The sequence below is a fragment of the Bufo gargarizans genome, chromosome 1 (genome assembly GCF_014858855.1).
Source record: "Bufo gargarizans isolate SCDJY-AF-19 chromosome 1, ASM1485885v1, whole genome shotgun sequence".
In the NCBI taxonomy this organism is placed as follows: Eukaryota; Metazoa; Chordata; class Amphibia; order Anura; family Bufonidae; genus Bufo; species Bufo gargarizans.
In genome coordinates, this window is record NC_058080.1 from 571,625,850 (window position 1) to 571,644,236 (window position 18,387).

At 43.7% G+C, this 18,387-nt stretch overlaps 1 protein-coding gene across 1 annotated transcript in view; it reads right to left on the bottom strand.

The window, feature by feature from the left end:
• The window catches only part of DNAH10 (dynein axonemal heavy chain 10), a 141,824-nt gene that overhangs the window by 35,574 nt on the left and 87,863 nt on the right, over positions 1-18,387 (bottom strand). The window contains exons 49-59 of the mRNA XM_044290221.1: positions 16,711-16,804; positions 16,304-16,471; positions 16,031-16,219; positions 15,779-15,950; positions 13,638-13,841; positions 12,459-12,539; positions 11,541-11,738; positions 9,657-9,818; positions 9,157-9,331; positions 602-783; positions 369-505 (exon numbers count right to left, since the gene is read on the bottom strand). Of these exons, the coding sequence (XP_044146156.1) occupies positions 369-505; positions 602-783; positions 9,157-9,331; positions 9,657-9,818; positions 11,541-11,738; positions 12,459-12,539; positions 13,638-13,841; positions 15,779-15,950; positions 16,031-16,219; positions 16,304-16,471; positions 16,711-16,804 (1,762 nt within the window). The remainder of the gene's footprint in view (positions 1-368; positions 506-601; positions 784-9,156; positions 9,332-9,656; positions 9,819-11,540; positions 11,739-12,458; positions 12,540-13,637; positions 13,842-15,778; positions 15,951-16,030; positions 16,220-16,303; positions 16,472-16,710; positions 16,805-18,387) is intronic.

Below are 18,387 nucleotides of genomic sequence, written 5' to 3' on the forward strand. Positions count from 1 at the left end.
GTACATAACAAGCTGATCCTCTCAGCATTAATTAATGCTAGTAGCATCAGAAACTTATACTCCTGACTGACGGCCAAGGGGCGGTGAGACGATTGAATACTGTGGGGGAAGGTGGGGCGTCAGTATTTTTGCCCTGCCTACTGTACTTGTGTTGGCCCCCACCACTAGGACCACCAAACCCATGAACATAGTGAGGAGATGTCTGCTCCATTCAAGCCTATGGGACTGCTGGAGACTCAACTGTAAATGGCCACCTATAGGGTCCATCTGTAGGGACAGTGAATAAAGTGGCACCACATATGCCCGACTTCTGCTCCATTCAAACTCCTCCAGACTATACAACTTTTCTAACAAAACATATTACATACCTTTTCTCGTTTCGGTTTAATCTCTTTAGCCACATCACAATAACCCATTACAGCATCAACAAATTTCAACATTCCAAGGCCAGCTTTACTAATGGCTTCCATCTCTTCAAATGTGGCATTTAGATTTCTTAAGAATCCTACAAAACAATCCCACAACATGACAGATTACTAGTGTCCTCATCTGATGTAGAGCTGATCACTACAGTGCAGACAGACAAACAGAAGCACATTACCTCTGACTGTCTTGACTTGATTCTGAGTGATTGCATCAAAATCTATTTCCATGAGTATTTTCAGGAAGTTTGGCTCTGACATCATCCCTTTCGCATTTTTCCAGCTGATCTCCCTGTAGCCCCTCATCACCAGGATACACTCACAGACAACCTGAACCGCTCTTGGTGGTTTAGCAAAAGTCCTTAAATATAATAATAATAATTGAACATGATATTTATTTTTATGCAAAGTGTTTGATATTACAGTAAAGCACTGCAAACGGGTCAATCTTAAGCACACCATGTAACTGTAATATATGGGCCAACATACAGAGCATGGCTTTTTTATAATGTGATTATTACAGTAAACATAGAAAAAATACTAAAAAGAATGATGAATGATGTGATGAGACGACTCATTTATTACCGCTTCTTGCCATAGTCACCTTTACAGATAAACACACCCCGAATACCAGTGAATATAAAGGCAATATCACATATTTAATATGATCACATGAGAGAATATCAGTAATCTCACATTTACTTGTCTCTGATTAAAGGGGTCTTCCAGGAGTTTTGAACTGACTGCCTATACTCTCGATAGGTCATTAGTATTTGAATGATACTAGTAAGCTAACGATTCTGTAGAAAAGAAAAGCCAGAGAGAATAGCACAGCATGATGTGCCATTTTGTCCGGTAAAATGCTAGGCTCCCTGACAGAGACCTGATGGACTTGATTATAGTCAAAGAGGTCCATCAGGCAATGTTCTTATGTGCTGTATCTGCCACTTCCATCATTCTGTCCTAGGAGCAGAACAACGGAAATGACTAGCAACGATGAGAATGAAGCCTAATATATACCCCATAATTGCTGTAGAAAGCACAGTGGCTTCTATTATCCTTACAGTACACACAGGTGGAAGGGCATCACAATTCCACTGAATGTAGGCCTTATGTAATCATGATTTACAGAATGGATACTCAAACATTGTCACTCCAGTCATGAAAAACTCACAGCACCCCAAATCAGAAAGGTCCTGCCATGTACTTACATCTTCCTTTGATAAGCATAAAATAAGAGAAAAGCCTTATTCCAGTCATCCGCGAAGAAAAGTTCAAGACACTCAATTCATGTTATATAAATCCTGACTATAAAGGCTAAGATCTGCTCCTTGCACCTTAGTCATGATATATTCTGATAGGTGCTGTTTTGGTGGCATATAGATTGTGCATGCTGAAGAATGATAATGCTATATAGCTTTATAGGTCAGCACCGTATATCCATCTCTACTTTTTGATTTCTTCTTGAAATACAATTGTTATGCCTTATACGCATCTATTATCATTCGCCATGAAAGTGAAGCACTCTATTGCAGAAGATCTTCTGATGGTAGACGTTACTGAAGTAGATTACAGCAAGATGAGGCCATAAGCTAAGTAATACAATAAGTCTATCCTTGCTCCATCAAAAGGCTTGCTTTAACTACTAGTCAGATACAATTCAGGAACAAACATTCACAAGCACAAAAATTTGGACTTATAGCATATGTCTTTTGTAATGTCAAATTTAACCAGAGGAGTCTTCATTGTGACGGGCCTCTTCTCATGGAAGACCATATGCTCTTGACACGGCTGCTGTAGTGCTTGGCAGGCTCATTGTGATTAAAGTCTGCTTAGCTGTGAAAATGGGATCTCTGTATACTACACAGATGCTTCCCAGAATAATGTGACACAAATGCAGAACACCTTACATAAACTATGTAAGGAATCTGCTATTGAAAATTTAGAAAAATGCTGAATTAGATCTATGGAATGGAACCAGAAAGGAGATATAAGCATTCCCTGAGCAGGCAGACATCCTTATAATGTGACATATATTTAACTTATTTATTGGTGTTTTAGAAGCTATGATAGCAGCTAAAGATAGTTCAAGGTAAGGGACTTCAGTTAAAACCTGCATTTATAGTCCCTTCTATTTGTCCCCTACAGCCCCTGTTAAACTATTAAATATATAGGTATAGTGCTTGCTGTTATTGAAAAATGATTAGCCCCTTAAAAATATTTATTCAAAACATGTAATTAAAAAAGTAAAAGACAACTGAAGAAACAATTTATAAGTTGTGTGCCCCATATTTAAAGGCTATGTAAACCTTTATTATTGCATTGTACTCATTTTCAGCCAAAAAAAAGGAGATTTTTTGTATAACTTACTAGTAAAATCTCTTTCTCGCTCTTCATTGGGGGACACAGGAACTGTGGGTATAGCTATGTCCTCTAGGACATTAGATAAAGCTGTTAGCTCCTACCATGGCAGCTATACCCCCTCCAGCCTGGAGAGCTTTAGTTTGTGTATAAGCAGTAGGAGAAGCAAGCCAACTAAGAAAAAAATATGGAACACCAACTATGTTGAAAACCCAACGGGGTTGCAACCAGAATAGCCACAACTGTGGTCGAACAACAATACTGGGTGGGTGCTGTGTCCCCCAATGAAGAGCGAGAAAGAGATTTTACTGGTAAGTTATACAAAAGTCTCCTTTTCTCGCCCATATTCATTGGGGGACACAGGAACCGTGGGACGTCCAAAAGCAGTCCACAGGGAGGGAAAAACCACAGCCCTATGGAAACATCGTCCCTGCAGGCATTTAGGAAACTGCCGCCTGCAAGACCAAGCGGACCAAGGCAGCGTCCGGCGGTGCATAGGTATGCACCTGGTAAAATCTTGTGAAGGTATGTAAGGAGGACCAAGTAGCAGCCTTACACAACTGTGCAGCCGAAGCGCGATTCCTCCGAGCCCAAGATGTGCCCACCACTCTGGTGGAGTGAGCCGTGACAGCCAAGGGCGGAACCCTGTCTCGGGTGCGGTAAGCCTCCACAATCGCAGCCCGAATCCAACGTGCGATGGTCACCTTGGAGGCTGCTAACCCTTTGCGAGGACCCTCCGGAATGACAAAAAGGGAGTCTGTACGGCGGAAGGGAGCGGAGGACGCTAAATAGATCCTGAGAGCTCTGACAACATCCAAGTGATGCAACTCCCGTTCCTTAGGATGCGAAGGAGAGGGACACAGAGAGGGAAGGACAATTTCCTCGTTGATATGGAAGTCGGAGACCACCTTCGGAAGAAAGGAAGGAACTGGCCGGAGAACCACTTATATCCTTATGAAGAACCAGGAAGGGTTCCCTACAAGAAAGGGCCGCCAACTCAGACACCCGTCTGATGGAAGTGATAGCCACAAGGAAAACCACCTTCCAGGACAGGAGTCGGAGAGAAATCTCCCGTAGAGGCTCAAAGGGGGAAGCCTGGAGCACTAGGAGGACTAAATTCAGATCCCAAGGCGGCAACGGAGGACGGTACGGAGGAACCGTATGTGCCACCCCCTGAAGAAAAGTCCTTACAGGCCCAAAGGGGGCCAGAGGGCGCTGGAAAAAAAAATTGAAAGCGCCGAGACCTGACCCTTCAAAGAGCGAAGGCTCAAACCAAGGACCAACCCTGATTGAAGAAAGAACAGGATTGTGGGGAGAGAAAAACGAAGAGGAGGAATGGTCAGTTTTTCACAGAAACCCAGGAAAGACCTCCAGGTCCTGTAATAGATCCTGGAAGAAGCAGGCTTCCTAGCCTGAATCATAGTGCGGATAACATCCACCGGAAAACCTCTTTGCTTTAGAATGGCGGTCTCAATGGCCACGCCGTCACATGAAGAGACCTTAAATGCTGATGGAAGACCGGTCCCTGAGAAAGCAGGTCGTCTCTGAGCGGCAGTGACCAAGGGACGTCTCCCAGAAAAAGAACGAGGTCGGCGTACCACGCGCGACAGGGCCAATCTGTGGGGGATGAGGATCGTCGGAATGCCCTCCATCCTGATTTTCCGTAGAACCCTGGGCAGGAGGGGAAAGGGGGGAAACACATAAAGGAGGGAGAACCCCTGCCAAGAGGAGATCAGAGCGTCCGCGCCGTAAGCTTCCGGATCCCTTGCGCGGGAAAGGAAGGTTGGAAGTTTCCGATTGAGCCTTGAGGCCATCAAGTCTACGTCGGGGTGACCCCATCGGAGACAGATCGCCTCGAATACTTCCAGGTGGAGGGACTACTCGCCCGGATCTATCGTGGTCCTGCTGAGGAAATCCGCAGTCCAGTTCTCCACCCCCGGAATAAAGATCGCTGAAATTGCCGGTACATGGGCTTCCGCCCACCGTAAGATCTCGGCAGATTCCTGCATCACAGCGAGGCTGCCTGTTCCTCCCTGGTGGTTGACTGGGGGACACTTCAAGAGGTGGGTCCAGTGCAAAAGGGACAGAAGAATCGCCCTGAGCTCCAGGACATTGATCGGGAGCTTGGACTCCGACCGAGACAATGTGCCTTGGACTGTCCTGGGAGGGAATACTCCTCCCCAACACAGGAGACTGGCGTCGGTGGTAACAACCATCCAGGAGATCGGAAGGAAGGACCTCCCCTGGACTGGAACAGACAGCCACCAACAAAGGGACGACCACACCTGAGGAGAGAGGCGGATGGGTTAGTCCAGACTCTTGGAAGATTTGTCCCAGGAGGACAGGATCACTCTGGAACATGCGAGAGTGGAACTGGGCAAAGGGAATTTCCTCGAAACAGGTGACCATCTTCCCTAACGTCCGCATGCAGAGCCGAATGGACGGAAGTCTGCAGTCGAGAAGCCTCTTCACGGAACTGTGCAAGGCCAGTTGCTTGTCCGGGGGGAAGGCGAACCCGTGCCATGGCCGTGTCCAGAAGCATACCCAGGAAGACCAAGTGCCTGGAGGGCGTCAGAGATGACTTCTGCAGGTTGACCAACCACCCGAAACACGCCAGAGCTTCTATCGTGATCTTTACCCTGTTGGATGCCTGAGCAAAGGAAGGGGCTTTGATGAGGATGTTGTCCAGATAAGGCATAAGGAAGATGCCTCTGGAAGGGAGCAGGGCGAGAAGAGGGGCCAGAATCTTTGTGAAGACCCACGGCGCAGTTGCCAGCCCGAACGGTAATAATATTCTCCTATCGCGAACCTCAGGAAGCGCTGGTGACTCTGTGCGATGGGGACGTGCAGGTATGCATCCTGAATATCTATGGCTGAAAGGAATTCTCCCTGCTCCAGAGAAGCAATTACGGAACGAAGGGATTCCATCTGAAAATGCTGAAGGCGAAGGAACTTGTTTAGAAGTTTGAGGTCCAGGATGGGACGCACTGAGCCCTTCTTTTTGGGGACCACGAAAAGGTTAGAATAGAACCCCTTGAACCTTTCTGCTGGGGAAACATGAGAGATGACTCCCCTGTCCAGGAGGGACTAAATGGCTTGGGGGCAGGCGGCTGCCCACTCGGGGTCCTGTGGAAGACGGGATTGAAAAAAAAAACCTGTCTGGGGGAAGGGACCGGAACCCGATCAGGTATCCCGAGGACACAATCGCGAGTGCCCAAGCGTCGAACACGTGGGCCCGCCAGACGTCCTGTAAGAGGAGGAGGCGGCCCCCCACACGGTTGAGCGGGGGCGCACCTTCAGGCGGAGGCCTGCTTAGCTGCAGGGGGTCAAGCGGCCTGAGGTCTGGGACGCCAGGAGGGCTGTGCCCGAATGGACGGCTTCTTGCGTCGATCCTGTGAAGGAAAGCCGCCACCCCCAGCAGAGGAACTCGCTGTGGGGCGGGAACTAGCAAATCTACGAAAACGTCTGCCACGTGAGGAACCTGACCTAACGTGAGAGGTCCGCTTGGCCCTAGGCTGTAGAGGATGGGTGCTCTTGACACCCGTGGCCTCAGAAATAATTTTATCCAGCCGAGAACCAAAGAGACGGTTGCCAGCAAAGGGGAGACCGACCAAAGAACGCTTAGAAGTTGCGTCCACTACCCACACCTTCAGCCAAAGTTCGCGACGTAAGGTGACTGCAGAGGAACTTCCTTGCTTGAATGATGAGCTGCGCCAAGGATCGGAGGTCCTGAGCAGGGACCTCGGATACTAAGTCCTGGTCCAGCTGGCTGCCCCACTCAGAAATTGCCTTTGCCACCCATGCAGAGGCGAACACTGGTCTGAGGGCTGACCCAGTGGCCGCAAAAAGGGACTTCGTCAAGGATTCAATATGACGATCTTCAGCGGACTGAAGAGAGGATCCATCGGCTATCGGAATAGCCGTATTTTTGGCGAGCCGTGCCACGGGTGGGTCCACCTTAGGAGGGGATGTCCACATGGAAACGCAGTCCGCTTGAAAAGGATATAGGACGTTCAGTTTTTTGGGGGCGGAAAAACGCATATCTGGGTGATCCCAAGCTTAGGAAACCACTGCCGAAAAATCCTTATGGCGGGGAAACACCTTTGAGGCCTGTTTTGGACGGACGAAGGACACTCCCTGCTGGTCAGTGGGGGGGGGATCGTCCTGCACCCGGAAGGTGTCACGGATGGCAGCAATAAGGCTATCCACAGTGGGGGCCAACTTAGAAGACTGCTCCGCATCGAAATCCAAATCCGAATACTCTACCTCACCGTCGGACGACACTTCTCCAGGAGAAGAAAACATGTGGTGGAGAGGGAGATGCGTCAGAGGAAGAAACATGGTGTACTCTAGGAATCACCGGGAGGAAGAGACCTAGGGGGGTCACCCGAGCTGAAAGCTCTGGAGGGTGCATCTGAGGGAGGCTCAGCCTGCGCCGTCGGCGGATTCTCAACCAAGCGACCCACTATAGATAGGGTGGATTGGGAGATTTGAGCGAGGTTTTCCACCGCCTGAGAGAGCGTTTTGGCCCAGTCGGGTAACTCAGATGCCAGAGGGGGAGCAGTGGTATGGGCTGAAGGGGGGGCCCTGCCTGAGCATCTGACAAGCAGTGCAGACAGAATCCTGTTGCCCGCAAGAAAATTTAACCTGACATGAAGAGCAGGCATAGTGAATAGCCACTGGCCGAGGAAGAACCCCAGGTGGATCAGACATGGCTAAAACCGCAAGATATCAAAGATATCAGAGGCTGTAGGGATACAGTGACCTGAGGGGAGGAGTTATAGCTCTTACCAGGACCAGAGATGTCGACAGAGAGAGAGAGACCGGAAAATGGCCGAGCGCTGACGCGGGAAGATAGGCCCCACCCCCTCAGGTCCTGTATCCCTCCAGAGAGCCGCTCTTATGCGTGCGCATGCGCGCGTTCATTAACCCCCTTTAAATAAGTGTTTATGACCTCTTAGTAACTTAGAGATACACACAGCTAGACAAACAGTCAACCCTTAGTGACAGAACTGCTCTATAGTTTTAATAAAGAGCAACTGAAAAAAAGATTTTCAGCCCAAAATGAGTAAAGGCCTCTGAAGGTGTACATAGCCTTTAAATAACCTCTGCAAAAGTCGAACCAAACTTCCTGGTAAATGGATTCCGGCATGCCCAGTGCCAACCCATAAGCCCCATATGGCAGCATAAAGTGTCGGAAACCAACACATTTGGTGGCTCTGGATAAAAGTGCTGTTTACAGCGTTAATACAGCAGTTATATATCGATAACTGATATTTTACTAGTACTACTGCAGAAGGGAATCATATGCCGTCTCTCAGAGATTCTGATGGCATATAAAGGGCACTCTGTACTTGTTCAGCATAATGGAATATTGTAAGCATTCCCTTTAAAACTTTATAGCTGTGTATAAAACTAATTTATACCTGTGGACAATATCTTCCTTAAAGGGGTTGTCCAAGTTATGGAATAAAAAGAATATTGCACTGTAAATCTGATGGTTAGCGATATATAACTAAGCTAAGCAAATTTTAGGCAAAAAAAAATCTATTTCCTCATTTCCCTGGTTCTCTTCTGGCCCTTTGTTTACTTGTAATAAAAACAATCTCTGCCCCTCCCCCTGCTCTGCTAAGGGAGTGAATACAAGTGCTGCCCTGAGTGACATGTCTGCCTGCTGGGAGACTCAGTAGCATGTTGTATGTGTAGGACTACAAGTCCCAGCTGTGTAATGACACTGCTAAGGGAGTGAATAAGTCTGCCCTGAGTGACATGTCTGCCTGCTGGGAGACTCAGTGGCATGTTGTATGTGTAGAACTACAAGTCCTAGCTGTTCAATGACACTGCTAATACACACAGGATCTCCCCCCTACCTGCAATGCTCTGCAGAACTTCTCTTTCAGCTCCTGTGCCCAGCATTTGACTCCTCACTGCCTGCAGCTACACAGTAAACACTTCAGCACTAAGTCTGTGCAGCTGAAGGGGTTAAGAATCCTGGGAGAGAGCAATAAGCAGCAGCTGGCAGTGGAGGGGGGCGTGGCCAGCACAGTGACATCTAGTGTACAGATCTCTCAGGCTTGTGCATGAACATTATCAGCACAGGGAGAGAAGCTGACATCACAGGTCATGTGACCCTCAGTGAAATCTGAGAAACCAGCCACTGAAGATAAAGTGAGTTAATTGAAAAGCTGTTACATTTGCCTAGTTATAAACATAGAAAGAATAAAAAATAAATAAAGACAACCCCTTTAATTCCTAAATATCTCTGTATTATCTAATACAGATAATGGTCGACTTTGTGCCAAGTTTACTCCTTCTAGAGTATGCTGCTATGATGTATGATGGTGATGCACGACGCCACATCAGTGTGACCTACCTAATCTCAGTTACATCTGATCTGTCCAACTTCTGCAGTTCCAGCTTTGCAGCTTCCAGTATTGGCAAAGCTTCAGCCAGGGAACTCTCTGCATCCTGCTTCTCCACAGCGATTACTTTATTTTGCTCCTCAATTTCTGCAGCCTTCTCCTCAGCAAGCTTCCTTTTCTCCTCAGCTGTAATTTTAAAGCAAAATCATATGACTGTATGAAATTTCAAGTACTAATGTATCACCAAGCCATGTAGTAGGATGTATCTTGCCATCTGATACAGCTATCAGCCTACAGCAGGGCATGGTAGGAGTTGTAGTTTCACAATAGCTGGAGAGCTGCAGGTTGGCCATTCCTGCACTAGGGGCACAAAAGTCCGCCATGCTCAGATTTTTTTGTTCAATGGTTGCCTGTAATTGTAAAATACTTCTTAATCTTCTATGATATAAATTTCTGCTTCATTTTCAGGAAAAGAATTTCATACAGTACACACAGCCAGCACTTTGCTCACCTACTGCAGTGTTAACAGATATCTCATCCAGTAATGCTTCACAAGCTGCTGATTTCTCTGCTAAAACCACCTTCTGCTCAGCCAGCTTTACATTAAGTTCAGCCAGTTGGACAGTAGCTTCCTTCAGCTTGTCTAGACCTCCTTCCAAGCGCTTGCACTGCGCTACAGTAAAAGAAAAAACATAACTTTTGCCAAACTATATGTATATTTCACTAGCATTGTGTAGTCGTAAAATGATTACCAATCACAGAAAGTATTATAAATGCGGTTGCATATAAAAATTTGACATGTAGATGGCACTGAGAAGCAAGAACAATAGCTAAAGTTTGTTAATTGTTTGTTTCTTTTCTTTAAAAGAGATATTGACATATTTCTGCTCATCAGCACCAACCACTTCCTGTGACAACAGGAAGTACAGCCATATTGATTGTCCCTTTTGAATTTGGTTCTTGTGCACATCTAGTAAATGACATAAAATCCACCTATGCCGTGAAAAAAGGGAATAAGCTATGATAAAAGAGACAAAGCACAATATGTCCTTTATCAATTTGTTAGGACAGCTGCCTATGGCCACAGCTGACCTGTTCTCCCCTGTGGGCAGGGACTCTGTGCTACTCCCTCCATGCTTTTGCCTAGTATTCCATCCTCTGTCCCCTTAGGGCTACCAAAATCGATCCCCAACCAATGGTTAGGTGGCTAGGGGTCCCTGAGTATTTATGGCACCCTTTCCATGTAGAGGGTGCCTAAGCTTTATCCTTCCCTGGTGACCAGCAAAGATGTTAAAGTCTAGTGCTTCTGCGATTCATCCTGCGTATGTTCTAGTCTGTGCTCCGGTCCTGTACCCGCCACGCCTGTGTGTTCCTGCAATTCCAGTTTCAGTTTTATTTGTGTTTAAGTTAACCCTGTCCATCTGCCTTGTTTGTGTTCCTGTCAGCCTGCCTGCCCTGCCTGTGTCTTCATTACCACCCAGAGTGCTGGTTTGTCCTGTATCTTCATTCACCTACACTACCAGTGTACAGGACAGATCTAGTAACCTGCATTGTAGTCTTAGTGAATGTTCATACTGCTCCTGTGGTTTTGGTGCATTTTCTGTATCCTGAGCTCCTGATGCTTGCACTGGAGTCCCTGACCTCAGTGGGTCAGCTGCCATCTACATCGGGACCATCCCAGGAGGTAGTGGTCGGGTTGCTTCCATGCAGCGAAGGCCATATCCCTGTACAGGGTTTAAAGGGTGAAAACCAGGGGAGTGCCGGAATACTGCCATGGGAAATAGCCCAAATTCAAACTGGTAAGTTGGCACAGTGTGTCCACACTCACATATTCGTAACACAATTGTCACTTCTGAATTTGATTTTCAACCACTGATGGTAAAGCTGTGATTGATTGATAATAATTTATGACAACATGGCAGTTGTTCATCAGTTTCTGAGAAATTAATTCAATGAGACAACCAATAGGGCTGCAAAATGTCAGCTACAAGTGAGGATAACAATTGGTGATATCAGTGTGGGTTCATTAACACGACTATATCTGTCTTGCGGTTCGCAAATTGCGGATACCTGCTGAGTGCGTCCCACAATTTGTGGTCAAAAACATACCGCCCTATGTTTAAAACATCTATTCTTGTCCGCAAAACAGACAAGAATAGGACATGTTCTATATTTTTTGCAGGGCCGCAGAAGAGATATATGGTTGCAGACAGGACACAGTGTACTTCCCGCCTCTTTAGCCGCCCCATTGAAATGATTGGGTCGGATGCGGACCGAAAATACAGTCCTGGGAATGGACTCCAAGACACACAAATGTTTAGTAATTTAAAACATTGTTTCTTATAACAGGTGATCGTGGAAACAGACATTCATATAATCTCACATTAATATTTACCCAGATTAAACTGGTTCTTTTCATACAGTAATTTTGAATAGGTGTTTATGAAATCCAGATAATTCTTTGGAGTGACGTAGTTGCTTCGTCTCAGTTTCTGCTGGAATTTTTTACTAAATTCTCCAACTGAATCATGAACCATAACCACATGGCCGATCACGGGTTCCAAATGTTGAGAGGGGATCATCTGGTTCTCTCCTGGAAAATATAGAAATTGCTTATAATGTCCTGGTTCTATATTAAATAATGACCTTCCTGCCATAAATCTACATTTCCAATCATGCACACAAGGTATAACGATAATGACAATTAATGACAACTAACCATAGTTAGGGCTCCTTCGTGCACATACTATTTTTGCAGCATTTTTAAAAGCTTACAAAAAAGGCACCTCTTTTACAAGCATTCTGGGGCACTTTTTGTATTTTGTACAATGCACTTTTTCTGGCATTTTTCAAGTCCTTTAGAGAAGGCTATAGGAAAAATGTCAGTACACACATCACACCCAAAGAATGATGCATAATAAAAAAAATGCCACAAATAGGCTTCCAAGTAAAATCTGGCACAGCATATTTCACATTAAAAAGACACAAAAAAAGCCAACAAAATGCTGCAGAAAATACTGCAAAATGCTACGTGAATCCTCAAGACTGTATTGTAAATTTCAAATGTATATATCTATTTGGTGAAGAGATGAAAAAGAGAAACCAGCACTGCTGACTTCTTAAAAACCGGGTTCTTAGTTTGCAGGATACAAGCAGGTAAAACTGTTGACACGTTTCAAGCTATACTTATCATTTTTGACAAGGCCCTAGAGAGTGGAGCTGGTAAAGGGTTGTTACCCAACCTTCTACTATTTGGTGAACAAGTGTGAACAATTCTATGAAATAGAAAGTACTAAAACTTCAATACTCTCACCTAAAAATGACTTTGCGACAGCATACAACGCTTGAGGTGGCCAAGGCAAGAACCAGTCAATTCCAGTGTTGTTTACCAAACCTTGAAGTGAAAGATATATTTTCATTATTGGAATTTACAGAAATAGGCTAAATCTTCAATATATGGTTTTCAATGCTAAATGGGTACATATTTATGAATGTCTTATTTAATCACATGTTAAAATTGTTCATAAGCGAGTTAACAAAAAATGGAAGATAAAATGAATGAGAAGGATTATTTAGTGCACATCATGTGTGTTCATCATAATGGAACAAGGAATGGAATATGGATACAAGGAAAGGAATGGATTACGGTTACATGATCAGGTCCTTCAAAGATAAAAACACACAGAGGTGTACTGTACACAGCCTAGTTTTTTTTTGTATTTTTAATCTCCAATAAAAAGGAACATTTTTAATAGTGCTGCTTCTATGGATCCTTTCATCTATATCCTATATCTACACCAATAGGGATCCTTTCATCTATATCCTATATCTACACCAATAGGGATCCTTTCATCTATATCCTATATCTACACCAATAGTTCTGGGGGACCTCTTCATAGTATACAAAGTACAGTACATTTTATTGTGACTGTGCTTGCTATTGCAGATTAATGGCATTCACGTGAATCGGGCTGACCTTCACAAAGGCCATGTGAACAATGGACATAACATCTCAGGCTGAGGAAGAAGCCATAGAATTCAAACAAGCTCTGCAGTCCCTGATGATCGGACCACCACTGATCCGATATTGATAACCTATCCCAAGGATAGGTCATCGATATTTATTTCCCAGAAATATTCCTTAAAGGGAACCTGTCACTGGGATTTTGTGTATAGAGCTGAGGACATAAGTTGCTAGATGGCCGCTAGCACATCCGCAATACCCAGTCCCCATAGCTCTGAGTGCTTTTATTGTGTAAAAAAAACTATTCGATACATATGCAAATTAAGAATTCTGTTTGCTGGAGTCTTAATCTACCCAAACTAGAGAAACACCTCTGTTAACTTAGAATGACCTTGTGGAGCATTTATTAATGTGATTTCTAACTAAAACAACCCTGTAAGTAATAGAAGCTTTTTTAATACAGTATTTCCCATGACAAAAAGATATAAGTAAATCCAACAGTACTATAAAAAGAAAGCATATCCTTACCTGGAAAATTTCTGCATCTTGTCCTCAATGTATCACCGACTGGGGACATTCCAAGAACAATATGGAGGTTGTTTGCGCTCTTGTTAACAAAAAACTGCCAAATGCTCTCTTTGGCAGGTCCCACACCATGTTTTCCAGCTTCATCTCTGATTTGGTTTAGAATAGATTCCTTCTCATCATCTGGGAAAAGTGCTGGGACCATTCCTAAGAAAGTGGAACCAATGGAACCATAATGGATCAATCATAAACTTGGTGTAGGTGATAATCACAAAACAAACTAAAATATTCAGCACTACCCAACAATCTCAATAAGGGCTCTATGCAAATTACCATAAGGTAGGAATGGTCCTTTATCAAATCTAAAAGCAAGCAGAAATAACAGCACATGGAAGTTGGTTTGATTATTTTGTAGACTTTTACTCACCATAGATGCCCATAGCTTTGACCCAATATTAAGCCCTCAATGAGCTTTAGGAAGGCTCTGGGTGCTGCTACATGTTTAAGATTATTTAACCACGAGTGGATAAAAAATAAAAAATAAAAATAAAAAATAAAAAAAATGAAAACAATATCTGTCCTTTAGATTTTCTTTCCTATTGTGATCAACTTTTGAATTTGGATTCGAAAACTGCATATAAAAACCTGCATGTATAAGTGGTACTCTCAGTGTTGGGTCAAAACATCACACATCCATGGCGAATGAATTGAACTAAAAGCTTGTGTGCTGTTACAGTACTTCTGCTGGCTTTTAGTGTAGATGATGGGTAGAACCCTTGACCGATATCTGCATTTTGCATTCCTCATATCTCAGTGTGCTATGCTTTATTGTGTATTGTAGAACATCTAAATATGTTCAAAAGGTTTCTAAAAACATGAATTTAAAGTGCTTCTTAGGGTTGTTCACACGGCCGTTGCCCCCTGTTGCCGTATTGCAGCCCGCATATGGCAGGTCCGCAATACACGGGACACCGGCCGTGTGCATTCCTCATCACGCATGCGAGCCCATTGAATGGGTCCGCAAATCCGGAGATGCGGTGCGGAACTGAACGGAAACACGGAACGGAACCCAACGGAGTGCTTTCGTGGGTTCTATTCCGTGCCTCAGCACCGCAAAAAGATAGAACTTGCTCTTTCTTTTTGCGGAACGAACGGATTGCGGACCCATTCAAATGAATGGGTCTGCGATCCGCATGTGGCTGCCCCACGGTTGGTGCCCGTGCATTGCGGACTGCAGCATGGTCGCGTGAACAAGCCCTTAATAGGAGTTTTTGCTCAGTGATGTCTGTTGATTTTAGCAACTATTCCTATACACACTTACACAAAAACAGTCTACTTTACTGCAAAACCTTAGGTATGCAATTTAGAGCTAATTACATTTTGATAAACCTGCCTCCATAGAGTCACGAGCCTGATGCTTCAAACTGACCTTGATTGCTTTCTATGGTAGTGGTTTAGTGTCACTAAATATTACAGTATTTAGATACCATGAAGTTGTCCTTATGCTAATTTAGTCTAAAATATGTTGGGGGTAATTTATCATAAGGGGAATATTTGAAGTCAGTTTTGCTGGAGTCTGCATTGGTGTACTTTATTCCACATTTATCAAATGTCAATTTTTTTTAAATAAATTTGTCTTATCTTTAAACCTAACACTTTTGTCTAGAAAAGCTACTCCAGTTTTACTACTCCACCCTCCTCCTGGAGTGATAAATCGGGAGTGAAACTCATTAACATAGCTAACCATGCCAGCTTTCCCAACTGTATTTCAAAACTGGAGTGCGGGGTGTAAAAATGTAAAAAGTTGCTAAATGTTTGGGCAAGTGAATCCAAAAAGCCCCATTTTGCGCCTTTTTAAAGCCAGAATTTTGGAGTGAAGGCATGAAAGAATCAGGGCAGTTGTGTATATGATGATGATGTCATATGTAAAATTACTAGGTATGATGAGATATATTTGACTATCTCTAGGTTTCCCTTTGCATGGCATGGCAAAGAGAGAAGTCGGGGTCTTTATTATGGTTGGATAAAGGGTGGGAGATGTCCAATAAACATTATAATAAAAAATGTTGAATCAATACAACCAAGAAAAATGTTTGACTTATGTTACTCAGTAGACCATTCCATCAAAGCTGGTAACTGCTTACCAGACGTTAGCATGTTATTAATAAGTTCCAGGAACCCTTCTTCTGCCACATGTGCGTCTGTAAACAAGAAAATAATCTTCTTGTTCTCTAAACCAAGCTTTATGTAGAGATTCTTCAAATCTTCTCTGAAACTGTTCTCGCCATATCCACGGCTTAGAACAATTTCAAAAACCTAATGGAAAGATACGAATTTGTTAATATCTTCCGGCACTGGAAATGAACTGCAAGTCTTTTACAGAAATATTATCAAACCTCATATCCGGCAGCAAATGCTGCAAGCCTAGCAAGGGACTGCTTTCCTGAGCCTCCGACACCAACCAGCAGAGCATGACCTCGATCCATTCTTATAATGCGGTGAATTCGGGTTAAATGCTCAAGTGCATCATCAAAAAGAACTAAGTTCATTTTTGTTTTGCTTTCATTATATTCTTCAAGGATTTCCTAGGGGGAAAGGACAGAACATTTATAAGGGATACAGGAACATCTCCATTATATAGTTAGACATAAAGCTGGAGCATTTCTCACTTGAAAGAGAGCTTTAGCTGCATCAAAATCTTGGATGTCTTCATACACTCGTGGTTCCCCTTCATGCATCGCTGTTCTGTAGTCCCCAAAAAGAACAGGGTCTCGCATGACATAATCCAGGTCAGCCAAGAAGTGTTCTTCAATTAGACTCCGAATATGACCTTGTACCTTGAAAATATAATTAGGTGATAGAGTACATGGGGTTAATCCAAGTGGCTGATATTGGCAAGTGTTTTTTTTTTTTGGTGTTTTTTTTTGCATTTTCCACTGCTTTAATATTAAACTGTGCTTTTATTGTTTATTCAACTACATTTAAATACGTTTTCCACTAAGTATACACATTTTTGTATAGGAGGAACATCTCTATATTGCACAAAGTGATTCATAATATAGGATGTGTTATTTACCACTGTCTTATCGTTTTCATTGATTAGTCTGTCATGGAAAACTCTCAGGGCCTCATTCCTCCAGACTCTCACCATCTCTGCCACTGTCTGGAATCTGAAATCCAATAACACACATAAAGGTCAGAAAGAAATAGCGTTTTAACAACTGCTTGCAAGTAATATTCACATGGATAATAAAACAGATAAACTAATGCAATTTTTTTTTTTCCATCAGTAATATTTATTGGTTTTTTATACATTTTAAAGGCTACTTTCACACTAGCGTTCGGGTTTCCGCTCGTGAGCGCCGTTTGAAGGAGCTCACGAGCGGACCCGAACGCAGCCGTCCAGCCCTGATGCAGTCTGAATGGAGGCGGATCCGCTCAGACTGCATCAGTCTGGCGGCGTTCAGCCTCCGCTCCGCTCGCCTCCGCACGGACAGGCGGACAGCTGAACGCTGCTTGCCGCGTTCGGGTGTCCGCCTGGCCGTGCGGAGGCGTGCGGAGGCGTGCGGATCCGTCCAGACTTTCAATGTAAGTCAATGGGGACGGATCCGTTTGAAGATGCCACAATGTGGCTCAATCTTCAAGCGGATCCGTCCCCCATTGACTTTACATTGAAAGTCTGGACGGATCCGTACTAGGCTATTTTCACACTTAGCTGTTCTATGCTAAAAATAATGCAGACGGATCCGTTCTGAACGGAGCCTCCGTCTGCATTATTATGAGCGGATCCGTTCAGAACGGATCCGCCCGAACGCTAGTGTGAAAGTAGCCTAAAGATATAGTTATTTTCATTCATGTGAAAAATATATATTAATAAGCAAAACTTTTACATCAGTTTCATTGGTTTGTTAGTTATCAATTTGAATAGATAATAAAAGGGATTGGACATGCCGATATGTTAGTGAAATAAAGGGATTGGACATGCCGATATGTTAGTGAAATTGGTTTCGAATATATAAATATACATATAAATATAAAATAAACATGTACTTAAACATGAATTATCATAACTATGTAGCATTTTGAGTATGTGTGTGTATGTACATCTACTCACACATGTATCTATATATTTTTATATATTTAATCATCTTAGATTATCCACATATGCGTATATATACAGGATATGTCATCGTGATCATACATATATTCACATATCAAATGCATATATACTATACACATATATACATTTGCAATACCATACATATATATACAAATACAATATGCATCTTCTATTTTTAAAAAGATTAGTGTATATACTGTATGTATATCCCATATACACACACACATATGTGTTGGTTTTGTATATAGAAGGATTAGTTCTTATATTTTTTTATAGTATAGATATAACAGGTAAATAATGTTAACATTAGTTTTGAAACTTATCTATAGTTAGGGGGCAGGGGCGTAGCTATAGGGGGTGCAGAGGTAGCAGTCGCTACCGGGCCCAGGAGCCTGAGGGGGCCCAAAAACCCTTGTGGCACATATGACACTGGCATTATAGAAAGTGCATGCTGGTCAATTTACACCTCTGGCTGGAGGAAAGGGGTTCTGTCAAGAGTTTAGATTGAGGGGGTGCCCTTTCAATGTTTGCTTCTGGCAGCAGGAAGGCTATGTGCTCCCCTGCCCCTTGCCAACAAGGGAAGGGGGGCCCAAGCTGAATTCTTGCACCAGGGCCCATGAGACTTTAGCTACG